A 27505-nucleotide genomic window follows, 5' to 3' on the forward strand; every position below is an offset into this window, starting at 1 on the left:
CAGATTTTGAATGTGTACACAAATCAACTGGGGATCTTGTAACAATACAGATTCTGATCTAGTAGGTTTGGGTGGAGCCTGGGATTCTGCAGTTCTAGTAAGTTCTCAGGGGATGCTGCTGCTGCCAGTCTGTGGGCCACATTTGGAGGAGGCCACCCTGTTTTCAGACCAATGGAATGAGAATCCATGGGTATGAGACCCAAATTTCTCCAGTGATTCTACATGTAACTAGGGTTGAGAACCACTGAGATAGGTGACAGAATTTGAAGTCTGTGTCACCCTTGGAGGTCACACCATCCCAACCTCTCTTTGAACCATTCTAGGTTATTTCAGTCTCCTTTGATGAGCCACTCAAATGCCAAACAAGTCCTGGAGTTAAGAAATCCTTTCTTCTATATAATCCATATTCTTCTCCTGAAATTTAAATATATCCAGGAGATATATTTAAATATATAACCCTCTCAACTTGTCTCCCACTTCCACTTCAATTTCTTCTTTAATCTTTTGCCTATCTGGAGACAAAAGGGAAGGGGAGGTTGTTTCTTTGTTTTCATACCCAAATTGTGCAAAAGAGATTGCTTCAGATTTACTACCTTGTCTCTTTTCATTCCCTTGTCAATTGGACTCCAAGCCCATAGATATTACACAAATGATCACTTGGTTTAGCACTTGACAAGGTTCTCTTTTCAGCTACTGACCTTGTTTTTTATCTTGCAGTCAAAACCCCAAGCCATCAGATGGAAATCATTCTCAACTTGCTGCCACTATATCCATAAAAATACCCATATCTATCTTTTCATCCTCCCCTCCTGTGAAAATCAAGGCCATGACCCACCTTCTCTCGAAGATCAATTTCTTTCATTGGGTTCTGGCTTTCCTTTCCTTCTTCCTAGTATTCTTTATCCCCTCTTCTCCCAGGTCCTCTAACTTTTCCTAATAATTTCTTCCCATGAGCCTTGAAATATGCTTATGTCTCTCCCATATTAAAAAAGGCCTCATTGACCCCACTTCCCTTCCAAGTTCTGCCACAACTCCCCTTCTTTAAGGAGCTCTTTACATTAGCTGTCTCCAGCTATACTTCAAAGAGAGATTCATGTTTGCTAACTTCATTTCTTCACCTCCCACTCATTTTTCAAACCACTCCAGTGTAGTTTCTATCCCAGCATCAGCCAAAACTCAACAATGACTTCTAAGCAGGTAAATCCAACGGCTAGTTTCTAGTTCTCATTTTCTTAAACTCTCAGCAGATACAGTTAAGTCAATCATGTGAGATCAAAGTAGTAGTACTGTAAAAATATGTAAGATGGTTAAGGATGTTGAGATTTTTATGGGAATCCAGTAGGCTCCATTAAAACATGGGTGTGGTTTCTTTACTGCTGTATCCTCTACTATGTGCTTGGCAAACAAAGGTACTCAATAAATATGTGTGGTTTGACTGAAACCCTCACTCTCTCTCATGATGAATTCCATGACATGACTTTCTCTTCTCCTACCTCTCAACCTAGCTTTCCAGTGTCTGCCTAACTGACTCCTCCACCTTTGCCTACCTTGTAAATTTGGTATCACTTAAGATTCTGTCTCTGGCACTTCTGGTCTTGTCATATTCAAATAAACTCTTCTTGGGCAATGAACTCCATCTCCATGGTTTGGCTTGTTATCTTTATGCTGACCAATCTCCAATTCACATCAATACCTCATCTCTCTTCCCAACTCCAGATCTGAATTTCCATCTGCCTCCTGAAGATTTGCAAATATATATTATGGCAATATTTCAAATGGTGTCTATCCAGCAGCTGAATCTTTCCCTCCAAATTTGTTCTTCCCCCTCTTTCCTGTTATGATTAACAGCACCATCGTCTTTCCACTTACCCATGTGGGAAATTTCTAAGCCAGTATCACCCCTTTTCCTTTGTTTACTCCCAATCCAATAAACCTCAAATCCTCTGGATTCCATTTCCCTATTTTTGAGATAGTATTTTCATTGTGTGTTCTGAAGCACATTGGTTCTTTGGGATATGAATAGTAGGAGTCACCAAAAATTAAAAAGTATCCATGATCAAATAAATTTAAGAAATGCTGAACTGAACAGTTAAATAGATTTCTTTACAGGGGAACTTTGTAAAGCTTGTAATATACTAATATACCTTCAATAGGGGAATCTCGTATGGGGATATCACATGCATTTTTTCCCACAGTTATTTGGTCACAGAAACCAAATATTTTGCAGCATCAAAGGAGACATTCCTAGAGCACATTTTAGAAAATGGTGGTCTAATCTATCTCTTTTTTCTTCTCCTGCAGCTATCCTATTCAAAGCCTCTTGCTTGCAGACTTACATCAGTTTCCTGGGTGAAGGAGGGAATCTCCCTATCTCCAATGTAATGCCTCTTAACTTAACCTCTAGATTTCTGTAAGACCTATCCTTATAAAAGTTAAGTTATGACTCTGCCCAGAGTATTAGACATCTTGACCCTTAACCTCTGTCCAAGTCATCTGTATCCTTACTGATTTTCTGACTGCTCATCCTATCAATTACTGACAAAGGGATGCTGAGCTATCCAACTATGATAGTGGGTTTGTGTATTTTTCCTTTCAGTTCTATCAGTTCTTGCCTCATGTATTTTCATGATCTGTTGTTAGGTGCATACATGTTTATGATTGTTGTCTTCTTGGAGAAACGATCCCTTTAGCCTCTCTTTATTATTGATAATTTTCCTGTTCTGAAGTCAGCCATATCTGAAATTAATATAGCTACTCCAGCTTTCTTTTGTGTTAGCATGGTATATCTTTCTCTATCCCATTATTTTTAACCTATCTGCGTCTTTAAAGTGGGTTTCTGGTAGACAACAGAGTTGGGTCTTGATTTTTCTTAATCTACTCTGACAGTCACTGTGTTTTAATTAGATATTTACATCATTTACATTTAAAGTACTTATTGATATAGTTGATTTAATATCTACCATCATTGTAACTGTTGTGTATTTGCTGTATTTGTTCTCCCCCCCTTTTTCTGCCTTGTCTGATTTTAATTGCGAATTTTATATTATTCTATTTTATCTCTTGGTATATCAATTCAGCTTTAAAACATTTTTTTAGTGGTTGCCCTAGAATGTATAAATTTATACCTAATCTAAGTTCACTTTCAAATAATACTGTAATGCTTCATGTGTAGTACAATTGTTATAATTGACTATTCCCAATTCCTCCTTCTTGTCTCTGGTGACATGGCTGACATTCATTCCACTTATCCATATGTTATAGTCACTCAAACATTGTTACTACTAGGTTGGTGCAAAAGTAATTGCGGTTTAAAAGGTTAAATATAATTACAAAAGCCACAATTACTTTTGCACCAACATAATATTATTGCTTTAAACAGTTATATTTTAGATTAAGAATAAAACTTCATAAATTATATAACTGTTTAACCACTATGCTGTATACCTGGAACTAATATAAAATAATATTGAATGTCAACTGTAATTGAAAAAAAGAATAAGAAAACCAAAAACATTTTATTTTACCTTCATTTATTCCTTCTCTAACATGCTTCTTTTCTTTGTGTAGCTCTGAATTTTTGACCTATGTGATTTTTCTTCTGCCTGAAGAACATTTCTTGCAGAAATAGTCTGATGGCAATGAATTCTCTCATTTTTTGTTTGTCTGAGAAAGTTTTTATATCTCCTTCACTTTGAAGCATAATTTTGCTGGGTATAGAATTTTTAGGTTGGTGGGTTTTTCCTTTTAACTCGAAATATTTCACTCTACTCTCTTCTTAATTGTGTTGTTTCTGATGAGAAGTCTGATATAATTCTTATCCTTGTTTCTCTATATGTAAGGTGTCTCCCCTCCCCAAACCCCTGGCTTCTTTCAAGATTTGCTCTTTGTCTTTGGTTTTCTGTAGTTTAAATATGATATGGTTAAGTGTGGTTTTATGGTACTTATCCTCCTTGGTGTTCTGTGAGCTACCTGGATCTGTAGTTTGGTGTCTGTCACTGATTTTGGAAAGTTCTTGGCCATTATTACTTCAAATATTTCTTCTGTTTCATTCTCTCTTCTCCTCCTGGCATTATAATTATGTGTATGCTATACCTTTTGATATAGTCCCACAATTCTTGGTTGTTCTAGGGTGTTTTCTCTCTTTTATCTCTGTGTTTCAGTTTGAAGTTTTCTATTACCCTGTATTTAAGATCACTGATTTGTTTCCTGGGCTGTGTTAAGTCTACAGATGAGTCCATTAAAGCCATTCTTCATTTATGCTACGGTTTTTATTTCTAGCATTTCCTTTGGATTCATCCTGAGAGTTTCTATCTCTCTACTTACATTATTTGTGTTATTAATGTTGTCTATTTCTTCCATTAAAGCCCATAACATATTAATTAGCTATTTTAAGTTTCCTGTCTGATAATTCTACCATCTGTGTCATATCTGAATATGGTTCTGATGCTTCCTTTGTCTCTCCAGTCTGTATTTTTTTCTTTTGGCATGCTTTGTAAATTTTCCCCCAAAACTGAACATGTTGTATTAATGAATAGGAACTGAGGTAAATAGGCCTTATAGCGAGGACTTACGTTAACCTAGGAGTTGGGATTATTTAATGTTTGTTGAGGCTTATAGGAACTAGAAGCTTCAAATTTCTCTCCTGTCATTGTTTTTGTCTCTCCTCTTGACTTTGGACTTCTCTAAGTTCTCCTAAGTGAGAGTTATGTGTTTTGCAGCTCTTTCAGCTATAATCACTATTATTATACTGGAGCCCTGTTGATGTGGTGGTAAGGTGTAGGGAGGGGAAATGCTGTATAACTTTCTAAGGAAATCTCAGTCTTTAAGTGTGCCTGTGCCTTGAGGCTATGGCCACAAATATTTATCCAGTGATATAGTTCCTCCCCCGCCCCCAATCCCTTCCCTAGCCACAGGACTCCTAACCTATTTCCTTGAAGCCCTGACACCTGTTGACTCTTCCCTCCCACACTCCTTAGATGAGACAGAAAGGCTGAAGGGGGCTTCAGTGGGGGAGGAATGTAGGATAAAGTTTCCGAATGGTGCTCTGACAAAGTTTTCTTCCCTTTGTTATGGAGAAGACTGGATAGATTTCATAATGATTACTCTTTTACTTCTCCCTGCTCGATTTTTCACCTTGGGACTCTGGTGGGGTTTCTGGAGGGGAAGTCTAAGAAAGTGAGCCCTCCAACCCCTCCTCCTACAAAGATAGTGATTGAAGCCCCCAGGAGTCTTGCACACACTCATGCTTCTCCACACTTAGCCTCCAGCAAGTTGTCAAAATTACCATTTAAGTGTTTCTACCCGAGGCTTCTGCTTCAAGTAAGCAGATTGTGTCTATGTCTCTATGGATGTCCTTGCCTCTACAGATTTTGGGATGGCAGTTTGCCCTGTGACCTCAGTCCTTTGATGTGTGCAAGAGAAGTCGTTGGTTTTCAGTTCGTCTAGATTTCTCTTTTGGTAAGGATGGGGATGGTAACTTCTAAGCTCTATCACAATATAGAAGCTGAAACTGAAAGTTCCCCCTCACTCTGTTACTACTTAAATGCCATCAGACACAGGGGCCATGGCTTATCTATTGCTGTATTTCATGAAGGCAATCTGGTCTAGTTATTTTTTAAATGATGCTTTGGAAGCCATACCTGTGTTTGGACCTTGATCCCACTGCTAATTAGTTAACCTATATGATGACTCAGTTATTTTATCTGTGAAAAGCAGCATTGTCAAATAGAACTTTCTCTGATGACGAAAATATTCTTTATATGTTCTGTCCATTATAGACACATGTGGTTATTAAGCACTTAAAAGTGGCTAATGGAACTGAGGAAATGAATTTCTAATTTTAATTAAATTTAAATCAAATAGCTACATGTGGCTAGTGGCTTCTGAATTGGACAGTGTGGGTCTAAGGCTTTTGAAGTGTAGATAGTGGATGATCCGATATGCTATTTTTTTTATTCTCCTTTGGTCATTCAAAGTAAAACTACAGACTGATGTAATAGTACATCATCTGGAGGTATAAGGCCTCGTCAGCAAAGCTTCTGATTAGTGAAAGGTAGTCCTTGACTCTACAGGCACTTTTTCACAAAAGGAGATGGCAATGTGAAACATGTCAAGTAGGTGACTAAGGTGTTTATTCTTCTCCGCTTGGAATCCTTGCCCCAGACAAACATGTGTCTGTTCAGTGCAGATACTGTGAGGTTTGTGTGGCTTTAGGCATATTTCCCTTTATAAAGTTTGTTCACACCATATCTCCTTTTATTTTCCAACTCCATGGTGATGGTATTATTGATCCCATTTTATGGGTGAGGAAATAAAGACCCCAGAGAGGTTAAGTGACTTGATCAAGGACATATTAATGGTTGACAGCCTCAAACACAGAACTCTGAGCCTCTGAAACAATGCTTATTCCACTGTGCCCAAACCAGTACTTACTGAACTTCACTCCAGTTCTACTTCATCTCTCTCTAACAACACTGACAGCAGACAGTAGTTGAAACTGAACATTAGCTGCCAGGACTCTCTCCATGGATACCTCACCTCTGGCATGCACAGAGCTGGGTTCTCGTCAGAATCGCAACATGTAGCTCCTGTTTGTACCTGCTGCACCTTCTGGTTTGATGTAAAGACAGTTTCTACAAAGGCGAATGGCGGGTGACCCTGTGTGGGAAGTCTTTGGAAGAAAGGAAGCTTTGGCAATCACAGTGATAGAAGCGACAACCACCACAGTTTGTGTGTGTGTGAGTGGGGGGCTTAGCTCTCTCCCCTCCACCTCAGAGTGTGCTTTCTTCTATCAGCCCCTTTTTCCTAAACTCCAACACCTGGACACAGGCAGCGGCGCAGGCTCCTCTGTCCAGTAACGCTTGCCTTAAACTGCAAACTTAAAAGGTTCAGACTTCTGTAGTACCCTTTGCACAATAATTATTACAGCATCACTCACAATGAACTGCTGAACGAATCACTTTTGCACCCTGCTTGTATCTGTTGGCCAGATTCTACAGAGAGAGAGAGACAGCATTTTGGGCATTAGTCCTAGCCGGCATTTACTAGCATGCTGGACAGCAGTGCCTCTCAAAGTGTGCTCCCTGGATCAGCAGGAATAGCAGTACCTTGGAACCTGGTAGAAATGCAAATTCTCAGCCCCCACCTCAGACCTATAGAATCAGAAACTCTTCTGTGAGACCCAAAACCTGTGTTTGGACGAGCCCTCCAGGGGATATCTGCTCATGTTGGGGAGCCACTGTTTTATTAGAGTATGGAGGCAATTGAAGGGCACTGAGTAATTTATTAGTCAGGGTACACAAATGTCCTTTAGGTCCACCAATCCACTGCTCTAGTCAGTGTGGCCCTCAGACCACCAGAAGCAGCAGTCTTGGGAGCCTATTAGAAATGCGAATCTCAGGCCTGTTGTGCCAGACCTACTGAATCAGAATATACATGTTAATAAAATTCCCAGAGAATTCAAAAGCACATTCAAATTTGAGAAGAACTGCTAATCCTCACTTACACTGAGGTTAGTTTTGTTTGAAGAGCTTAGGCATAAAGAACCGGGTAGGCAGAGAAATTTTCTTTGGTGGATTTGATTTTGATCCTAAATAATTATAGATTTCCTTTATACCTTATAAAAAGAAATTTTAGAAAGGAGAAGGGAAATGCAGTGGCTTAAATGATTAAAACCCCAATTAAGCAAAGTTTTACATTTCACAGTTTCCAGGGGCTTTACAATTATCACTTTGCCTGGTCCTCTTGATCTCTGGGAATTCTAAGGGACACTCTTCCCCTTGAAGTGCTTGCAGATCTACCTATGTTGGCAAGATTTCCCAGGGAAACACTGTAGTCATGCAAATTAAGTGAGAAAGGAGAGTTATCAACTCTCTCACCTAAACTGCTGGAGAATCCCTTTCTTGCATGACCGCTGTGAGGAGTGGTGAAGAGAACCTTGAAACAGGAGCCCAGAGTCTCCCTGAGTTTTTAATTCTAGACGCTTCCCTGGGCAGGAAGTGAACGCTTCTTTTGTGTGCACTGTCAAGCATGAAGATGAGGTTTTAAGCCCTGAGAAGCCACCTTGATGAGCTGGAACACAATCCACCTATCCCCACTGAGAGCTCTGCCTGCCGAAGAACTTAGGACAGGGGTGTCCAAACTTTCTTCAACGTTTTTCACCAAGGGCCATATGTGATAAAATACACAAACAGCCGGGCCACTCACTCGAGGTGAAGTACGTCTTGCCTCACCTGGTTTATTTAAGAAAACTAAATATATTTTTGGAATTTGCTGCGGGCCAATTAACAATGGATTGCGGGCCACAGTTGGCCCACGGGCCGCAGTTTGGACACTCCTGCCTTAGGAGCTGCATGCTCGGCAGTAGGATGAATCCAGTCATCTGTAATGAGTCAGATGGAGTCATTAAAGACCAACAAATTGCCAGTCTGATTACTGAGAATGCAGATTGAGCACCCATTATTGCCTGTTGGATCAAATTTAAAAAATGCCTACATGTGTATTTACTCAACAGGCAATAATGGCTGAAAGAGCTGGCACATATGAGGAAGTAACATTCATTTTCAAAGCAAATAGCAATAATGGTAACACCCCTGACAGAATACCGACGGATATGGTTACACAGTGTCTTCACATACCGATCTCATTGCGTCCTTACCATAAGGGGTGGTGGGGGATGCTACCGCGCTCAGTGCAGACGAGGAACCTGTTTCTCAGGGAGGTTAGGTGACTTACCCAAAGTCACATACTTAGGAGAACTGGGACTTGAGCTTAGCTTTCCTGACTCCAAATCCAGTGTGCTGTTCACAACAGCTAAATTGGAGCCTTGCTACTTAATGTGCTCCACTGACTGGCAGCGTCAGCATCACGTGAGAGCTTGCTAGAAATTCAGAATCGCGGGTTCCATCTCAGGCTGAATCAGTCTGTAGTTTTACAAGATGCCCAGGTAATATGTGGGTACCTTAAAGAGCCTAAGAGCAACCCGTCTTTACTCAGTATGATCACTTGCCTAGATGCTATACCAAAACAGGAACAACAACAAAAGGCAACAAAGCAAACCTCACAAACTTAAGGTAATGAATGTCACACAGATTTTTTGAGCACTTATAATGATAGTTCTATAGCAGATATGCCCTTTTTCTTGAGACAATGAGAAGGATTGACAAAGCTGTGGTATTTGACAGATTCATGGAGTCCATGGAAGAATGGGCAATGGAATCTCACCTTCAATCATGAGGAATTAGTAGTTCTAGTGTTTCCATTAAACTTACTAAGAAACACTGATTTTGTGCTAGTACCATCTTTTAAGTTCACCGCTTAGAACAAATCTTTCTGTTGACACGGTCTCCCTTTTAACAAGAGGGGGGCTAGGTAACATCAGGATGGTGATCTCTTGAATAGTGATAGTTGGGAAAACCACTTGTCCTTGATTAAAAAAATGTTTCATGTTTACATTTGAGTATGGTTGTGGCCAATGTTTTGAGACTTTACTTCATGTAAATAAGGACATGTGTAGTGGAGAGTTCACTTTGAGGGTGTTCCCTGGGAATCAGAGTGCTCTGCCCTCTCACATGGGAATGGACCCCTGGAGACTGAGGTCAAGTTTACGCCTTTCCAAACTGTATTTGGACCAGAGGAGGTGGTCAGGCATTTGGTTTTCTAAGAATTTCTCCTCATATCAATGTCAGATGATTCTGAAACAGAATGGATACTTATTGCTTATCATCAAGTTTGGAACCAAGATTTATCAAGGATGAAAAATGAAGACAGATCCTAAAGAAATCACATGGTCGTGCTACCAGGCAAAAGTCTATTTGATCAAAATAAATCAATAGGGAAGGGAGTGCACATTTTCCATCCTATAAGCCATCGACCAACAACAATTTATTAAGGACCTGCTGCATACTCCACATTATGCTGGTTTCTAGGAGATTCAGGAGCATGAGACATTGTTCCTGTACTTGAAGAGCTTATGATCTTGCTCAAGAGAAACTGCCATGTGACAACACAGCAAATTATATAATAGTGTATAGTTAAGCATTAAAGATCTAAAAGCCAGATAGATTTAAGGGAGGGAATTTAAGGGAGCCATGAATCTGGGAAGGCCTGATAAAATAGGAGGCATGTGAATTTGACCTTGAAGTACGGAGGGAGTGCATTTCTAGGGAGGAGAGTAACAAAAGTAGATGTGTGCAGATGGGGGCCTGCAGACTTCTTGTATTCATAAAGGGAAGAGGGGCTGGATACTAAAATGCCGCGGCTCGGCATATAAAACCACAAGTCCTGCCATACCGTTTGCAATCATCTTTACCACCATCCAGTGACAAAACCGAAAATGGCAGTTGCTTATCAAATTCAAGGATAAACAGCTATGCTGGATCATTCCTGCCTGTAAGCTTCATGGAGATGAGGCCATGGCCATCTTTTTGTGAAGGGATGACCATCCCCTAGGAATCTGGGCCTTCAACTCCTAGATCTATAACTCCAGATGGGTGTCGGACCTGCTCAGGGTCCCACCGTATTCTCTCAGCTCACATTTACCTCTACTGTGTTTCCCCGAAAATAAGACCGGGTCTTACATTAATTTTTGCTCCAAAAGATGCATTAGGGCTTATGTTCAGTGGATGTCATCCTGAAAAATCATGCTAGGGCTTATTTTCCGAGAAACATGGTACATGCTAAGGCCAGTTATTGCAAACCGCTGCAGCTCTTTGCCTGAGGCTTTTTATAAAACAGGAACAACCACCATTCTGATTATAAGGATACATATAGCATCTGGAATTGCCAGAGATTTATTTCATGCCCCTGGATGCAGCGGGATTAACTATTGACGGCTGGAGAGTTGGGGAATAAATATCCGCCTCTTCACCTACAGTTGGGATAGCCTAGACACAAGTTGTACAGTGTCTCCCTTAGTTCCTCGGTGAAACTGAGTCTTGGCTGCCCACAGTGGACACTTGCTTAGAATACTCCCTTGACTGGCTTCCTGCTGCTCCCTCTTTCATGTCCCCACTTCCTTCCCAGTGTTTTCGGATGTTACCTCCCGAGGTAACTGCGCTAAAATCCTCATCTCGACTGTACACGGAGCCCACAAATTAAACCTAAAGTGTAAGACCTAATAATGGAGGGCTTTCAAAACCCCAGAAACAATATTCTCAAGAGGATTTCTTAGAGAGCAAGAAGACAAAAATAGCTTCACAATTCCCTCATTGCCTCCTTTTGTTCAAAATATGGATTCTGAAGTTGAAAGTTGAAGGCACGACATATTATCCAGGGCTTCCCATATGAAATAACAACTGGTGTTGATTTCCTTTTTTTTTTTTTTTTTTTGTCTTTTAAAGGTTAGAGATTACTCACCTCCCCTGCTGGTCATTAAATCAGTCTGGCAGGATTCCTCGGAAGTTCTGTGGCCTTCCAGGCATGTGGTGGCAACACAGGCAGTGCTGCAGACAAGCCTGCTTGCTGTGATATGCTACCAAGCAGGTGACTTCAAAGGTCTGCTTCAAGCATATCTCAAGTGTTACTGGGGGCTCATACTGAGCCCCAAAGTCAGGTACCAGATGGCACATTCCACAAAGTCAAAACTGATCAGATCCCCAGCACCTTGCATCTCCCTAGCTCCTGTGCCAAGGGATCTGCACCCTCTCAGGCAGGAAACAAATAATTTCTTTTAGCTTACTTCTCCTCCTCTTAATTATCCTAAGGAGTTGCCAGTGAAATGCTCAGTTGTTCTGTGAGGTTTTTGAATCTGGTGAATCCTGACAGGTTCAGTTTTTGTGTTAATTTAAAAAAATCGTCTTTCTCTAACTCTAATATAGCATCTATCAGGATACCCATGAGTCACACTACAGCTTTATATTTAAATTTCCGTTTAAATTAGCAGTTTGCCCAAAGTTTGTCCCAGATGCTGATCTGCACAGCAAGGTTGCTCCCCAAATCTACATGAGAGAAGCAGGGTGGGCCTTTGAGGTTACTAGTCACACCAATGAAAAGTGCTCAGAAGTCAGAGAACCCTAGAACAATATTATACTTGGATTATTAGGATATACCTCCTATGAAATGAAAGAAAAAGGAAAAGCAATCTTGATATCTTTTTAGTTTCCCCCTAGTGCAAAAATAAAGTGCAAAAGGCAATTGGCTGGCCCAGCAGTCGCACAAATGCTGCCCTTTCAGGCCTGGGCTCAATCTTTTCTAAGTTTATCTGCCACTCAGAAAACTCATAGGAGGGACAGGACTGCCCAAGGTGTCACAGGACCTGTCACCAGCCAAAGCACCCTGAGCTGCTAAGAGCAGATTCCAGTGTCAGCATCTGTGGAGATGACCTTTAAGGTGCCTTCCGAACCCAAGGGTCTTTGATCCCCTGTTCCTTGGTTGCAAGTTCTTCTTTTGTCACTTTCTGTTCCGGACGCGAAGCAGCAGGCCACCACTCACAGTGCGGGCTTACACCCTGTCAGGAGAAGCTCGGCCTACCCTAGCGGGTGGCTGCTACAGGTTGAGGGGCAGGCCTGCCAATAATGGGCACTCTGATGAGTGTCAAGGCCAGGGTCAATTTAGCAGCTTTGCCATTCTCACAGTTAGACTGCATCCCGTTTCCTGGGTTCCCCTACAGACGGATTTATACCATAAAGGACAGAACTATAGACGGAGTGAGATAACTGCACCCCGGGGAAGGTTACACTAGAAAATCTGGTCTCTGTTCAATTGCCCCAAAGAGCATTTCCTCAGAGGTCACAGTATTTGTCCCCAAAGTTCTATAAGATTTTGGCGTTTTTTTTTTCCATTTTACATGATCAATGCAGCTGAAAAAAAAAAGATCCTAATAAAACAGAAGAAACAAACAAATGAACACCTTGAAACAGGGTTTGGGGCCAGGTCAATCTTTGCTGTGGGGGGCTGTCCTGGGCACACAGGATGCTTAACAGCATCCATGATCTCCACCCACTAGATGCCAGTAGCAACCCACCACCAGTTATCCAATCAGAAACGTCTCCAACCATTGCCAAATGTACCCTGGGGGGCACAATCGCCCCTGGTTGAGAACCACTGCCTTAGAAGTTAACAGTATTAACTCCTTGAAATTGCTCCAGGAAACAAGGTTTGGAATATAGCATAGGAACTTCTTCATGTGAAGGACTAAAAACTAAATATTTCTTGCTTTGAGAGCCACATGCCATCTCTGCCTCATATTCTTCTGTTCTTGTTTTGTTACAATTTTTGAAAAAATGTAAAAACTCCTTCTAAGCTTGAAAATAGGCTGGAATTTGCTGATCCTTATATTGTGGAGAAGGAAATGATGGGTGATTGCTTTAATGATTGAATGTGCTGAGACAGTATTTGGAAAAATGGGGGTCTTGATCCAGCCACCAGGTCTTTGTAACCCTGAGCTAGCGTTATGCTGCCCTTCTTAGAAAACCTGAATGACATAATTCCAAGTTAAAATCTATTAATCCTATTTTGCAACTTTAATTCTATTTAATGTATTTTAACATAAAACGTTTAAATAAAATAGAAACTCAGTATTTCAACAAAATGAGATTCCCCAGAAAGTGGAAGATTGTGTCGTAAGGATGTGTCCTTCCCTTGGTTTGGAATAAAATATCCTATGACGTTCCTCTTAAGAAGAGGACATTGTGCAAAGGAAGTACCCCTGCCCCATTTCAAACTTGAAGTATGTTTTGATGTGACCACAGAGGTTAACACGGAAGAAAAAACGGCATTTTGGAAAAACAAGAAGGCCTAGAAACTATCTGTAAAGTTGTAAAAATAAAAATGCCATTTTGAAAATATATTTGAAAGTGGTTTCTATGGAATTGTCTTTACCCATCACATACATGTCTGCAAAAAGCAGGGCAGGTCCACTCCACAAGTATTTATTGAGGGTGTCAGGGACAGTATAAGCCGAACCCAGCTCAAACACGAAATAGCCACGTTTAATCCAGATTTTTTTCCAGTAAAATATTCGATCTGTCTGTCTTTGAATATTGCTAATTGTAAATATTTTATGCTTTCCTTTGGGCAGTTAGAGTTTCTGTATGTGGATTTTCATTGACACCAGGAAGAATCACTCAAGAGAATGTTCTTATAATCCATTTACCACTGTTAGAACAATAGTATGCGATGGTCAAATATAGTTCATTTGGATAACAAATATGTACATTTTAAGTCATTCAAGTAGGTTAGCATACGGGAGGCAGTAAATTATAATGAAAGGAGCACTGTGCTGGGAGTCAAAAACCCTGGGTCCCAGTCCTCATTTTGTCCTTGTCTTTTTTCCATGGACAAGTCAGTTAATTTCTAAATAGCAGTTTTCTCATCTGTAAAATGGGCATGCAGCACTTTCCTGCCTACCCTCAGGCCTTTACTATATTTAAACATGCTATATGTTTATACCTTATAAAGTGCTATAAAGGTGATAGCATTATTTAAGGACTGGGCTAAACTGGTTCTTCACTCTACGTGGATGATTCTGGAATAAATCAAGTATCGTTTTGGTCACAGCCCAGATCAATTATCAACATCACCTTCTTACACTTCATTTTAAGTGATGAGGAAGAAACATATCTATAAAAGCTTGTGAGACACTACCCGGAAATTTGCTCTGAGAGAAACATCGTAGATTTTCTGTTAAAATATGATAATGAGCTGAATTTAATATTCTAGTGAAATGAAGACTTTTGAAGATCAACATTTATTTAAAGAGGTTCAGAAATTAATGGTTGATTCCTTAGCAGGACCATCAGGCCCCACCTACTTTCATCCACACAGCCTTCAGAGGATCCGTTGAGAGGCAGAGTCACCCGTCTCATAGTTTGGGGTCAAATTCTATGCTGCAGAGTCAGAGTAAGGCAATAATGTCCCTTGCACAAATTTGAGGAAACTCCTCCAAACCAGATCAGCTGGATTTTCAAATGTGGATTATTTTTTTCTGTGATACTCTCAATTATCTTCAAAAAAAATCAACATGGGTTTTTATTTTTTGTCATCATCCTTTCCCAGTCTAGTTTTGATCAGAAAGTAGCTGGACTAATATACCAAGAAGGGTCGCCTTCACTGAATAGGTACAAACAAGAGTACTATGAAGAGTAGACAACATAGCCCTGCAACTTACTTTCTCCAGTTTCGTAGTGGGGCCTGAGAAAGCCTCAAACCCTGCTTATGCTGTGTCCACTTTACTTTGACTGTGATGCTATAAAACAGGCAGGGGCTGGCTGGTGTTGTGTACAGTGTTAACTGTCAGTGCTCTTCCTGATGCCAGCAACAAAGTATTAGAATAACACTAGTAAGGGCAGAAACAGACTCTCACTCCTAGTACCTTTTGTAAAGAACAAGTCTTCATCAACCTCTAAAGGAAAAAAAAGAGAAGTGCTGGTTCCCACACTTTACATTACCATGACTACTGAAGGGCCATTTTTCTGTCCCCCCCCCCCCCCCCCGGCTGATACCTGCCAAATATAGGGGTTGGATGTAGAAAAAAAAATGGATATATAAAATCGAAAGCAATCCCTTCAGTTTCCTAAGTCTGGGTATTTATAAGCTCTTTGAATTTATTTGACTAGAGAGCCATCAGCTAGAAATGAATTCTGACCACTATTCGAATTGGTTTCGATCTTCCCTAGACACCTCAAACATGAAAAACCATCCCATTTCTTAAAACAATTAATTGATAAGTCCGCTGTCCTTTCAAGTTGCCCTTTAGACATGGACGCAAAGCCACCTGGCCTGCCCTCTCTCTCCCACTTTCTTTTAAAATACGATTTTCTGTCTTGAACAAACCAAAATCAAACAGGAGAAACAATCCAGTTGGGAAGAGGTCTGATGTGCCTGTTGATGTCTCATTAACCTTGAGAGTGAATGTAACTGGTGACTGCCATCAGTGGCGTGAGGGCTTGTGGGGGAAAAAAGCCAGTGGAAACATCACCTGGTGGGGAGGGGGCGGATACAAAGAGAAACATGGTTTAGTAGCTCATCTATCAAAACCTGGGGCAGCTTTCCAACGGTCAGAAGTGGCTAAATTATGGTTTCCTTAAGTCTATGATGAAACTACTATGTGTTTTCTTGAGAAAGCATTCGGAGCAGCATTTATCTGTGTGTCAAAATATGTTCACTGAATTACTGGAGGAAAGAAAACACTGGATGTTTGAAGTATTTTCATGAGCAAAGCAAACATCTCGGGATTAATGTTACTAGGGTTCTGTGATGAGTATGTGTGATATGTGCGTGCCATTACAAATATCACAAGCCACCCAATGTGGGACAGCCCTGATTCCAGTGAGTCCCTAGTCAGATTCTCCTCATCACTAATTGCTGATTGATAACGTGAACAAATAGAGGGATGGAAATATAGAAAACTTAGCTTGTCTCTAGGGATACAAAGTTACCTATAGAGAAAAAGAGAAGGAAAGAGTCCCCCAGGTTCACCGGCTGACTCCCCTTGGGATAAGAAGACTAGAAATCGAAGGAGCCCCTAATCCCAGCTCCAGACCAGAGACGCACACAAAGCAGCACTTTCAGGCCCTCTGCCCCAGGGCTCCAGCTGGGACTGGTTCCTCTCTGCCCTCCCCAGAGAAGCATCCTAAGTAAACAAGCCACATAATTCCCACCAGGGACTTGGATGGAACGGTCTCACTTATTTTTGCTTTACTCGCCCGAGGTCTCCACTTTTCCATTTCTAGTCCTCACTCCTCTACTTTTCTTAGAACTTCCTGAAAGTTCCTCACTTTTCACATCAAATTCCCAGCTCAGGCTGAGGACACAACCTGTCTCTGCCAGTGTCACCCTCTAACCAGCTGCTTGGTTTCCTGTGCTCTTCTCAGGGCCACACAACCCGGCTTCAGCCCTAACCCTTCTGGCTCTGCCCCTCACCCTCACGCCCAAATGTACCCACATAAAAGAGGATCAGTCGAATCCCTCTTTTCCCAAAGAAGTTTCTGCATTTCAGAGGAGAGGAGCTACTGTGAAAGATGAAATAACTGCGAATTACGAACATCATTTCCTACCCTTTAAGGCTGAGATGGCTTCCTGGCTCTGGGGAAAGAGGGCAGCAGGGCAGCCCCTGTCCTCGCCAGGGACCACACTTCTTTCTGGGTGGCTGAGGGGTGTTTTCCTCACCATCCCACCTCACATTCCTCTGCTCCCTCCCAGCCCCTTCGAGCAGCCTTCCCCCAAACACTTCGGGGGCCAGAGCAAGGGAGAAAAACGGGGAGGGAGTGGAGAGGGGTCTTTGAATCTCCCCAAGCTTAGTATTTTGTTTTCAACTAGCACGACTTTCCAGACCGTCTTTTCTTCTGCTGCTCCTTCTTGGCACAGTTAACCCCAAAGCCTCCCCGTCCCCGAGACCACTGTAACCAAAACAAGCGCACTGACTACAGCACCGTGGCTGCCGCCGCCCCAACTGTTGCAGCAGCTTCCCGGGTGGCAGCGACGGCGGCGAGAGCAGGGCAGGGCCCGGACCCGGACGCTCCCCGCCAAGGAGTCTGTGAGGCTCCGGGCGGCCTTCGAGGGGCGCGCGGTGCAGGGGAGCCCCTGCGGCAGCCGCCTGGGATGAGAGAGGCGGCGCTCTCAGCCCGGACCCCGCGTACAGCCAGCCCAGCCGCGGCAGCGGCGCCGGCGGAGGCTGCCCGCGTCCGCCCCCCTCTCACCTTTAAGATCAGGTCGGTGTGATGCTGGTCCAGCATGTTGGCTTTCTGGAAGGAGGTGACGATGACCCGGCCGTAGCGCCCGGGGGTCTGCAGGTCCGAGTAGAGCCGGTGCTTGGAGCGGTTGACCGGGAAGAGGCTGTTGACGAGGTTGCGCTCGATCTTGGCGAGGCTGTGCTGAGGCGCCAGCAGGTGCTCCACGCTCTCCTCGACCTGGTAGCGGCTGAAGCTGGCGCCGAGGAGGATGGAGATGAGCACGGGCGCCGAGGCGAAGAAGACTGGATGACTGGCAATGAAGTGGCCGAGCCGGGAGAAACACGTCCTCAAGCCCCTGTGCAGAACCTGCCGCAGCATCCTAGAGCAGAGCGGGCGCGGGAGGAGGGCGAGGCGCACGCTCGGCGCGGGCTCGGGCGGCGGCGGCGGCGGCGGCGGCGGTGGTGGCGCCCGCGGTGGCGACGGCGGCGGCGGCGGCGGCGGCGGAGGCGAGACCCGGAGCTCTCCCGGAGCCGCGGCACCACCATCGGGGAGTCCCGCGCCGCGCCTCGGGAGGGTCCCCTCCGGCTGGAGACACGCCCTCCTGCCCTCGGCCGCGCCGACCTGGAGAGCCCCCCAGCCTGGCGGCCTCTGCGCCGCCCCCACCCCGCCCTACCCCGTGCGCCCTCCCCACCCTCCGCTGCCTCCCCGCCCAAGGGGCTCCGCGTGGCAGGGCCGCGTCCCGGCTCAGCGCGGGAGGGGCCCGGGGCAGCCCCCGCGGCGCGTCATGACCCCACTCACCCGACCCCCAAGGCCAACGACGGGGTGGCGCGGGGAGAGGCGGCGGCGCTTTCGCGGGGAGACTCTGCGCGCCAGCCTAGGAACACGAGGACGAAGAATTCCAGGCTACAACCAGTCCCCTCCCCTCCCCACGCTCCCCTCCCCCGGCCCGCCGCTCACACCCTCCCTTCCCCTGTCCTCCTCGGGGAGACCCAGAGATGAATAAAGAAATGGCCCCGATTTTCCAAACAAAAAGTAAAGAGTTCTCCCAGGGGGCGTCGGGCGGACCCGCTCAGGGTCGAGTCCCCCCCAGAGGCAGAAAGGAGGAGGCTGAAGACTGCGTGCGCCCCGGCTTTCGCCAGGCTCAGGTGGTGGCGCGCACTGGCTGGTGCGGAGAGGGGGTGGGGAGCGAAGACGCTCGAACGTGGAAATCACGCCTCCTCTCAAGTAAGAGCCATTTAAAATATCCCCAACACTGCAGCTTCCGCGGGACCGTGGAGTCCGGGTGTGCGTCTGGGGCACGTCCCTCCCCAAAGGCGCCTGTGGAGAAGCTTTCTTCTGGCCCTCATTTAGGGTCGCTCCAGAGTGCATTGGGGTTGGACAGTTCTGCGTGCCCCTCAACCTCTTCACCCCGTCCCCCAGAACTAAAAGTGCTGATAATGGTGGTCAGTCCGTGGAGCAGCCAGTCGCCAGGGCTCCGCTGTTCCCAGACTCCGGGTTCTTCGCGGGTGCCTCCTCCTCCTCCTCTTCCTCCTCCCCCCTCTGTCGTCATAGGCGGGTCTGGGGGACCTGGTGCGGCGGGGCTGGAGCGGGCGCCCCTGCGGGTGTGGAGTGTTTGTGAACAGCTGGTCAGGGAGTCAGTAGCGTTACTCCCTTTCTCTCCTGCACCTCGCCCTCTCCTCCTCAAATGCATGGGAGTGGGGAACACCTTATCTCAGACCTGGAGAGATACTGGTCTCTGAGCGTGCGGAGCCGCAGGGGGCGCGGGGGAGCCCGGGGGGCGCCGACTGCTCAGCAAAGTTGGGCGTGTACGTGTGCGCGCCAGCCTTGAGAGATCAGGCATCCACTGTGGTTCCCCTGGCACTCCCCCTCCAGAGAATTCCCCGAGAAGGCGGGCGCCGGCTTGGGGCCCGGGATAGACCTGCGGCGGCGGCGGGAACGGCCACGCACAGGTACAATTTAGTGCGTTTCGTTGCGCGCTCCAAACCTCGGGGGTCCATTCATTGCAAAGCAGAACGAGCCGGATATTGTAGTCTGGGCCACTGAGGCGCTCTGTGGGACCATGGGGGTGGGGCCCGGGGCGTGGTGAGGGGTCCCCAGGCTTCGTGCCCTCGGCCTTCCCTTCCCACGCCTCCCGTCACTCTTGTTTAGCCTCCTAGTGACAGGGTCAAGCGAGAGGCGGCCGCGAATGGAGGCGCGGTCCCTGGAGTGTGGCCCGAACTATTGAGGATGGGCAAGCAGATTAATCAAAGCTGAAGGAAGCTGGAATGGGGCGAGGAGGAAGAGAAGAAGGAGGGGGAGGAAGAAAAGAGGGGAAAAAGGGAGGGAGAGGGAAATGGGTGGGAGAACGCGACTCAGGGAGGTATTTCCCTAATGTTCCTATCCCAGATTCCCCAATGCCAAGCAGCCCTGCACTTCTCAAACTGAACTTGGGAACTTGCACGTTGGAAATAGGAAGTCGTGGGATGGGAAATCCTCCTTTTTTGGTTTCTCTCCTCCCTTCCCCCACACCAGACCTTTCTTCCTATGTTCCCTCAGCAACACCTGCAACTGCTGTGCTGCCTAGCCCCGGGGTGCACCCGTTCTGCTCTGCCTGCGCTCCCTAGGTCCTTCTATCCATCTCTACTCTCGTTCACTTTCTCTGCTCACCCTCGCTGTTCCCCATACTGCTCACTGCTTCCAAAGGCTCCCCCTGGGCGCCTAGGTGCACCAGCAGCTTCCACCCGACACCTCCCCCCCACACGCACACTCCATATTGCCTGCCCCAGGAGGTACATGTTGGGAGGGGCTAGAAATTCCCCTGCAACACTCCACTTGTGCCCTTCCCCCAGCATCTTAATTTCTGCTTGCGGAGACGCCGCCGCTCTGCAGCGCTTTGCTGATTCACCATGATCGCGGAGGGAAAAGCCTCATTGACTTGTGGCCTTGCAAGCCGCGAGGCGAGCGCGAGCGGCTGCGAGGGCACACGCTTTGGGAAACCACCCACCACGACGCAGTCAAGGTGCTAAATGGCAGCGTGGATGTCCTCCTTGGCTCTCCGCGAGGCAGACAGAAAGACCCACGGTGGTGGTGGTGGTGGGGGTGCCGTGGCAGTGGGAAATACTGTGAACCCAGTTCTTTGCGGCTGAGGGGGTGGCAGCTGGTGGGTGGGCACTTCTCAGGAGGGCTAAAGTCAGTCTCTGTGCGGGGACTGAACAGAGATGTTTCACGTGCCCTGATGCCAGCACTGAGCGGCAGAAGTAAGCAAACGGAAATCATCCGACAGGTCTCTTTGGGAGCCTTTAACATTTCGGCGAAGCTTTCCATTCTGAAGTCTTTGTCCCTCCACATGGTTCCCTCCTAACCTTGGTTCTCTCTCACCCCTAGAATTTCTGGCCCTTTATTTAATGTAAGCCCTCACGCAGGCGGAGCACAGGCCTCTCTCTGCTCCTGGGCTGAATCTTAGAGCGGGAGAAACCCGGCACTGCTCAGCTGGCTGGGGTGGGAGTGTTGTCCTCCCACACGGACAGGGCCTTTCCTTTGAGACCTAGGCATTTGCCTCCAGTACTCCCAACTCTTCCCAATTGTCCTTATGTATATTTGGGGAACTTCCACACTTCTAATTCAGAGAGACAGCACGGCCGGAGAGTTGATCTTCCTGCCACGTTTTATTGTGGGCAATCCAGTTAGTATGGTCTAAATTGAGCTGGAGCAAGAGAGAGAGCAGAGAGGAAGACATGGACTCCTTAGGATGATGATTTTTCTTCCCTTTTGATTCAGTCCTTCAGGGTAGCATTGCTACCCCCAAAGACTTGGGTTTGCATTCGGGGCAATGACCTTGGGAACAGAGCTTCCATGGGTACATTCGTAAATTATTTCTTTTTTTTCTGATTAACAATAATACATATTAATTGTAGAAAATTTAGAAAAGAACGAAAAAGAAGGAAACAAGAGGACACTTGTATCCCTGTATTCCCACCACCTTTCAAAGGTAACCTCTGTTGATAATTTACTCTACACACAGACAACATAATATAGAGATTAGGCTGTTGGTTCTATAGGCATTAAGTTGAACCTTTGCTCCACTACTTACTCTGATGCGTTGGATGAGTGACTTAACCTCCTTATGCTAACTCTTCTCTTCTGGAAGATGGCAGTAATACTGGTACCAACCCCATAGATTTGCAGTGAGGATTAAATAGGTTAAAAGATGTAAGGCCCTTACAACATGGTCTGGAATATCGCAAACACCTAGTAAATGATATTTATTATAATTCTAGTCTTTTCTGATGTGTGTGTGTGTGTGTGTGTGTGTGTGTGTGTGTGTGTGATAAAGAAAATCAGTCCCTGCCATCCAGAGGTTGGCCTGGTATTTTCATCTGGGACTTGGCATTCCTAGGAGCTGCCCTCATACTCACAGCTAAGCTTTGGTGTTCTCCTGTTGAACAAAAGCCATTCCCTACAACACTAATGTCAGATAAGGTCATTCTGTCACTGATGGATCCAGACAAAATCAAGACCACTGCATAATCATGTCTGAACACAGACAAAACATGAACCTTCTCCAAATCACAAAAATGACCAAACATGGCTCTATCCTGGCTAATGTGAGTAACTATTGTGATTTAAAAACCCCCCACAAATTACAGCTTTAGCCTTGGTCTACTCTTTTCTCCCTCTAGTTAAAGATTTATTAAGACACCCAATCATAAAACTTTCCCTGCTTCCTGACAGCAGCCAATCCAGAGAAAGCCCCACTGTCTTCAACCTTCCTCCGAATCACTTAACCCAAGCCCAAATCCTGTGATAAGTTCTTTCTAACACTGTCTTACTGAGATGCCCCTCAGTTCTCTATGGTGCATGTTCTCCCTCACTGCAATGAGAAATAAACCCAGCTTATTCAACTACTGCTGTGTTCCTGGTGGTCTTTGGCAGGAAGGCTTTGACAATGTATGTCAAATGTTTATACACTTTTTTCCCTAAAGTCAAGGGTCACAATAAACATTCTGTTTGATAACCATTTTTTCCCATTAAATAGATCATGAACATTTTTTCATGTTAATTAATATCGCCAGAAAACATTTTAATAGCTGCATAGAATTCCATCATATGGCTGAAAATGTATTTAACTTATACCATATTGTTGGATATTTAGATTTTTAAAAACATATTACTATTATAAATAATGCTGACATGAACATCTTATACATAAATCTCTGACTGTATCTCTATTTTCTTAGGGTCAAATAACCACTACATTTTAAATAGTTTGCTCCTAACAGATGCCTTTCTACTTATTGTTCAATTTTAAGGGACAAGGGCATTCCTTCACAGAGCTTAAATTTGTTGATAAAATAAATGAAGTATTCCCACTTGGGGGCATTTCTATCATCTGTTATATGTGGATCAGTCTCTTGGCTCAGTTTTGCTCAGAGATACCAGAGAGATTGATCATGGTTTCGAGGGAGTGGGGACTTAAAGAAAAGGTTATTTGGTTTGATAAGGTTAGAAACAAGGGTCTACTTTTGTCAAGCAAGTGTGTCAAGCATTAGCTTTCGATAATCATATCCCCGTTTTCTGCGTGAGAAACAGCAAACTATTTTCAGGCATATATCTTAAATCTAAACAGGTCTATGTCAATCGTGAACTTACTATGCATAGCAGAATCATGCAAAAGATATTTGGGCGGCTGGAATTGAAGGCGGCACTTAGTATAGCATGTTTATCATTACTTTATATTCTCCTGATTTTAATAACACTGAAATATGTCTAAGTGCTGGATGTTTCTGCCATTGTGAAAGATCTGGATAAGTTTCCTTGGAGCATGGAAACACATGCAGGGAAGGCCAAAGTATAAAAAGGTTTATCCTTTTAGTGTGTGGAAGCTCCCTGGCAAACAACAGCATTACCTTGAGCGGGGATATCTCCATGAAATATCTACTGGGATTCAGCCCTGTTTTGACCAAGAAGCTGTTTTCTGCAGAACAACACTCTAGTCCTGAAATTTTACCCAAAGGGAGATTACTGAAGATAGTTTAAACTTGCAGTCGAAGAGAGAACACATGTGTGACAAGTCCTAGTAAGACTTGCTTAAGATAAAGAGACACACTGTTATGTGTGGATGATCCCAGCTGATTGGATATCTGAGTTTTTCAGGATATTCTGCTCTCAGTATCATCACGAGTCTTTTAGAAGAATGATCCATCATGACATACGGAAAAAAGTAATTAAAATCAGTTTCCTGAGTAAACATAGGACTCAGGGATAAGAGAGGGATATTTCATGCATTGATTTAGCAGGAAACATTTTAGAATGCACTGTCTTGGTGTCTGTACTCATCGTGCCAGTAGGAGGTCGAGGTGGCCAGGTCCATATCTTTGCTTTGCTGTTTTCTCTAAATAGAAAGCATGGCTTTGCCTTCTCTCCATCTTTCAAAATCCTTCAATCATTCAAGGTTCTCTTAAAATCTTAGCTCACATATCTAATATGCTTTCTTTGATGGCCATACCAACATGGATTAATTTTAGTGAGCAGTTTTATTTCATTTGTTTCGGTGAGCAAGTTCCTACTGTGGATGACAACTAGGAGAAATTGAGCAAGGGATTACCTGCTCTTAAGGAATTTGTAGTCTAATAGGGTGGAATGAATATACTGAGGATGAAAATATAAACCCAAATAAAAGGAAATGCCAGAGGAGAGGTCACAACAATGTGTGAATGCTCCAAAAAAAAAAAAAAAAAAAAGGCATAGATGATATCTGGTTTGTCTCTAATCTCAGAATACCTTTAGCCTAGAGTCAGCATCTTGCTGTTTTGAGCTTCTTTGTTATCTAATATTATATATGTGTGATATATAAATATCTATATCTATAAAAATATGATATGTAAATATTACATATCGGATTTTGATAGCCTTTTGATCACTGGGTTGGGTTGGTGGAGGTCCCCTTCCCTCTTCCCTTAGGATAGTCCTAAAGTTTTGAGCTTGGCCAAAGAAGATGACCACTCCTCATTCTCGGAATTCCTGAGTAATGAGTTTCTTGACATTAAATTAAGTGCAACTGAGGTTTTTCATTAAGTTAAACTAGCTTTCCTTCCACTGCATCTAAACAAGGACAGTTTACAGACATTATTCAGTTTCAGCACCAGGGACAGAGCCACGGAAACCTCGTTATTCCTCCCCTTCCGCCCCCATCACTTCTACGTTGATTTTAGAGACATTTGAGAGCTAAAGAGGTTATTCAAACTAATATAATCCAGGGGGTTGGTAATCTTTATCTAATGCAGGCCAATTAAAATGGAGATCAATTTATATAGTGGATCACTAAATCCATGATAATAATTTAAAATTGTGCCCAATCCTTTTATGCCCTTGTGGTATGTTTGTATGGGGAGGGGGACATTTAAAGGTAAATGTTAGAACTGACTCTAAAATATAGTCTCTTGAATTCTAGGAGTAATTGTGCTAAAGACTTACAGGAATGACAGAAAAGGGGGAAAGAACATTTTTATGTATTTCGTGTGCTAAGTTAAGCCCTAGGCGCTTTCTTAGCCTAAGAAATTACATACCTTCGCCTACGTAATTTGCAAAATCACTCTGTAGGCTATTGTCAAACCCATTTTAAAGAGCAGAAACTGAGGATTAAAGAGATTAAATATGTTCAATAGAGTTACCTGTAATGGAAGTATAAATAGAACCCAGGCCTATCCAATATCAAAATCCATATTTTTCTGTCAGTCATTCTTCTTTTAAGCAGAAAATTGCTTGATCTCTTTTCAAAAATGCCTTGACTGTATATCATAATGAATGTGTCAAAAACATCTTCATCATATAACATAATATGCCATGAATATTGTAAACAATTTAATGCTATTTCTGTATTTGCTATTCATTTAATAGTGTTGTAACCTGGCAATACTGTAGCCTATCCATTAATCAGCTTTCCAGTATTTGGATTCATTTCTGATGTTGGTATTCCTTAGAGTAGTTCTGTTGGAGCAACACAAATATTGTTATGGAACCTAAAGTGTTTGCTGGTTTACTCCAACCCACTCTTTTTGCAGATGGCAAAACTTGTGTAGTCCTTGCCTGGATTCAACCATGAAAAAAAATCCCTCAAAATGTTAAAATGGAAAACTGTCAAGTGGTTCCAAAATATAACAGAAAAAGCAACCAAATAGATTTTGACCTTATGCCTGTTGAAATTCTTCCATTTTTTTTTTCAGTGGTTCAACAGTAGTCATTATACTGCAAAGGGAAGGATTCTTTAATTCTCTTTTATTTTTACTGTGTAAAGTGAACAGAGACCATTATAATTACCAGATTCATTGTCTTATGTATAAACATGGGGGACATAAGATAGCAGGGGGGTTTCCTTTTACAATTATTAGCTTCAGGGCAGTCTTTCTTTGATGTTTATATATTTAATCTCTTTAAAAATTGTACTTCAGAGCATAACCTAAGAACAAAGCACTTCATCCCTTCTGTTATTAGAACTGTGTACTTCTTGCTTTGACTTTTAAAAATGACAGAGCTACAAGGCATTCTGTTCCCCATGGCTGATCACTCCCTTCTAGTGAATGGCATTATGTTGGTGAATTAATTAATAGTAAAACCTAATTTACATCTTCACAAATATTAGAATTGCAGGAAAGGTACATCAGGAGGCGGCTCATAGGAGAGGTTAAATGAGAGAAGAAGAAAAAAATCAAAGGTTCCCTTTTCAGACAAAGCACAGGACTTGGCATTTCTAGGGCTGCTTTGCTTCCACCTTCAGGCATCTTCTAAAAGGGATTGTTTTACATATGGAAAAGTCTGTTCTGCCATGGGTAGAAAGGTTTAGCCTCAGGTTAATGCCATTACCTCCTGTAGTGTGCCAAGCAACAGAAACTAAAGTAGTTTGGTTACTGGCTGGGCCACTAGCAAATAAGGTCTTCCATCCGGCTCTGTCTTATCACTGTATTTCAGATTTCTGTTCATAAAATCAGAATAATAAAGATGATGGTATCTCCCTGGTAAGGAGAGTTTCAGGTGCAAAACATGGTGATGAATGGAAAGTGCATTGAAACAACCACTCATGTTATTGGGCCTAACAGTTCCAAGGCACTTTGCTAAATGTAGAGCATGAATACCTTGCCTTTGAGGTGTCCACAGTGCAGTGGACTGAGGCCAACAAGTGAAACAACAACATTGTGTAATATGGCAATGACATTTGTGCTGTGGGGCCAGTGAGAAGGTTCTCCTAACCCAGCCGGAAAGGCAGAGACAGGATTTGGAAAAGCTTTTAAACTGATGGTTGCCGGATGGGAGGGAGGTTCAGGGACTGGGTGAAAAAGGTGAAGGGATTAAGACGTATAAATTGGTTGTTGCAGAATAGTCATGGGGATGTAGAGTACAGCAAGGGAATGTAGTCAGTAGTGTTGTAATGACTATTTATGGTGCCATGTGGGTACTAGACTTATCGGGGGGATCACTTCCTAAATTATATAAGTGTCTAACCACTATGCTGTACACCTGAAACTGAGATAAAATAATATTGAATGCCAACTGTAATTGAAAAAAAATAATAATAAGAGAAGAGCTTTAAAGAGGATTTATAGAGATGCTATCTGGTTCTCCATCCTTATCCTCTTGGCTGACTTTAGGAGTTCACTCTAGGTAGTTCCCACATACGTTGATGGTGTCCTGCTTATTTCTGTCTGATATATTCTCTCTGGCGTTGTGCAGACAGGAAGTGCCAGGGCGCTAACACACTTAGGAGTGACCCTCAATTAATGAGGGACAGGAAAAATAAACACCCAACCTCCTTTGCCTCCTTGTGGGACAACTCAAGAGTATTTCACACAGGCTCTCAAAGGCTTTCCAGCAGAGTTGACCTCCAGTTGCCCACTGCAGTAAACCACTCAGGATCACATCCTTTA

The 27505-nt window shown here is 43.8% G+C and overlaps 1 protein-coding gene across 1 annotated transcript in view; it reads right to left on the reverse strand.

The window, feature by feature from the left end:
• PTCHD1 (patched domain containing 1) overlaps positions 1 to 18046 on the reverse strand; it is a 54355-nt gene extending 36309 nt beyond the window's left edge. The window contains exon 1 of the mRNA XM_033116627.1: positions 17637 to 18046. Within this exon, the coding sequence (XP_032972518.1) occupies positions 17637 to 17987 (351 nt within the window). The 5' untranslated portion in view covers positions 17988 to 18046. The remainder of the gene's footprint in view (positions 1 to 17636) is intronic.
• Positions 18047 to 27505: the final 9459 nt, after the last annotated feature.

Source organism: Rhinolophus ferrumequinum, chromosome X, assembly GCF_004115265.2.
Source record: "Rhinolophus ferrumequinum isolate MPI-CBG mRhiFer1 chromosome X, mRhiFer1_v1.p, whole genome shotgun sequence".
Classification (NCBI taxonomy): Eukaryota; Metazoa; Chordata; class Mammalia; order Chiroptera; family Rhinolophidae; genus Rhinolophus; species Rhinolophus ferrumequinum.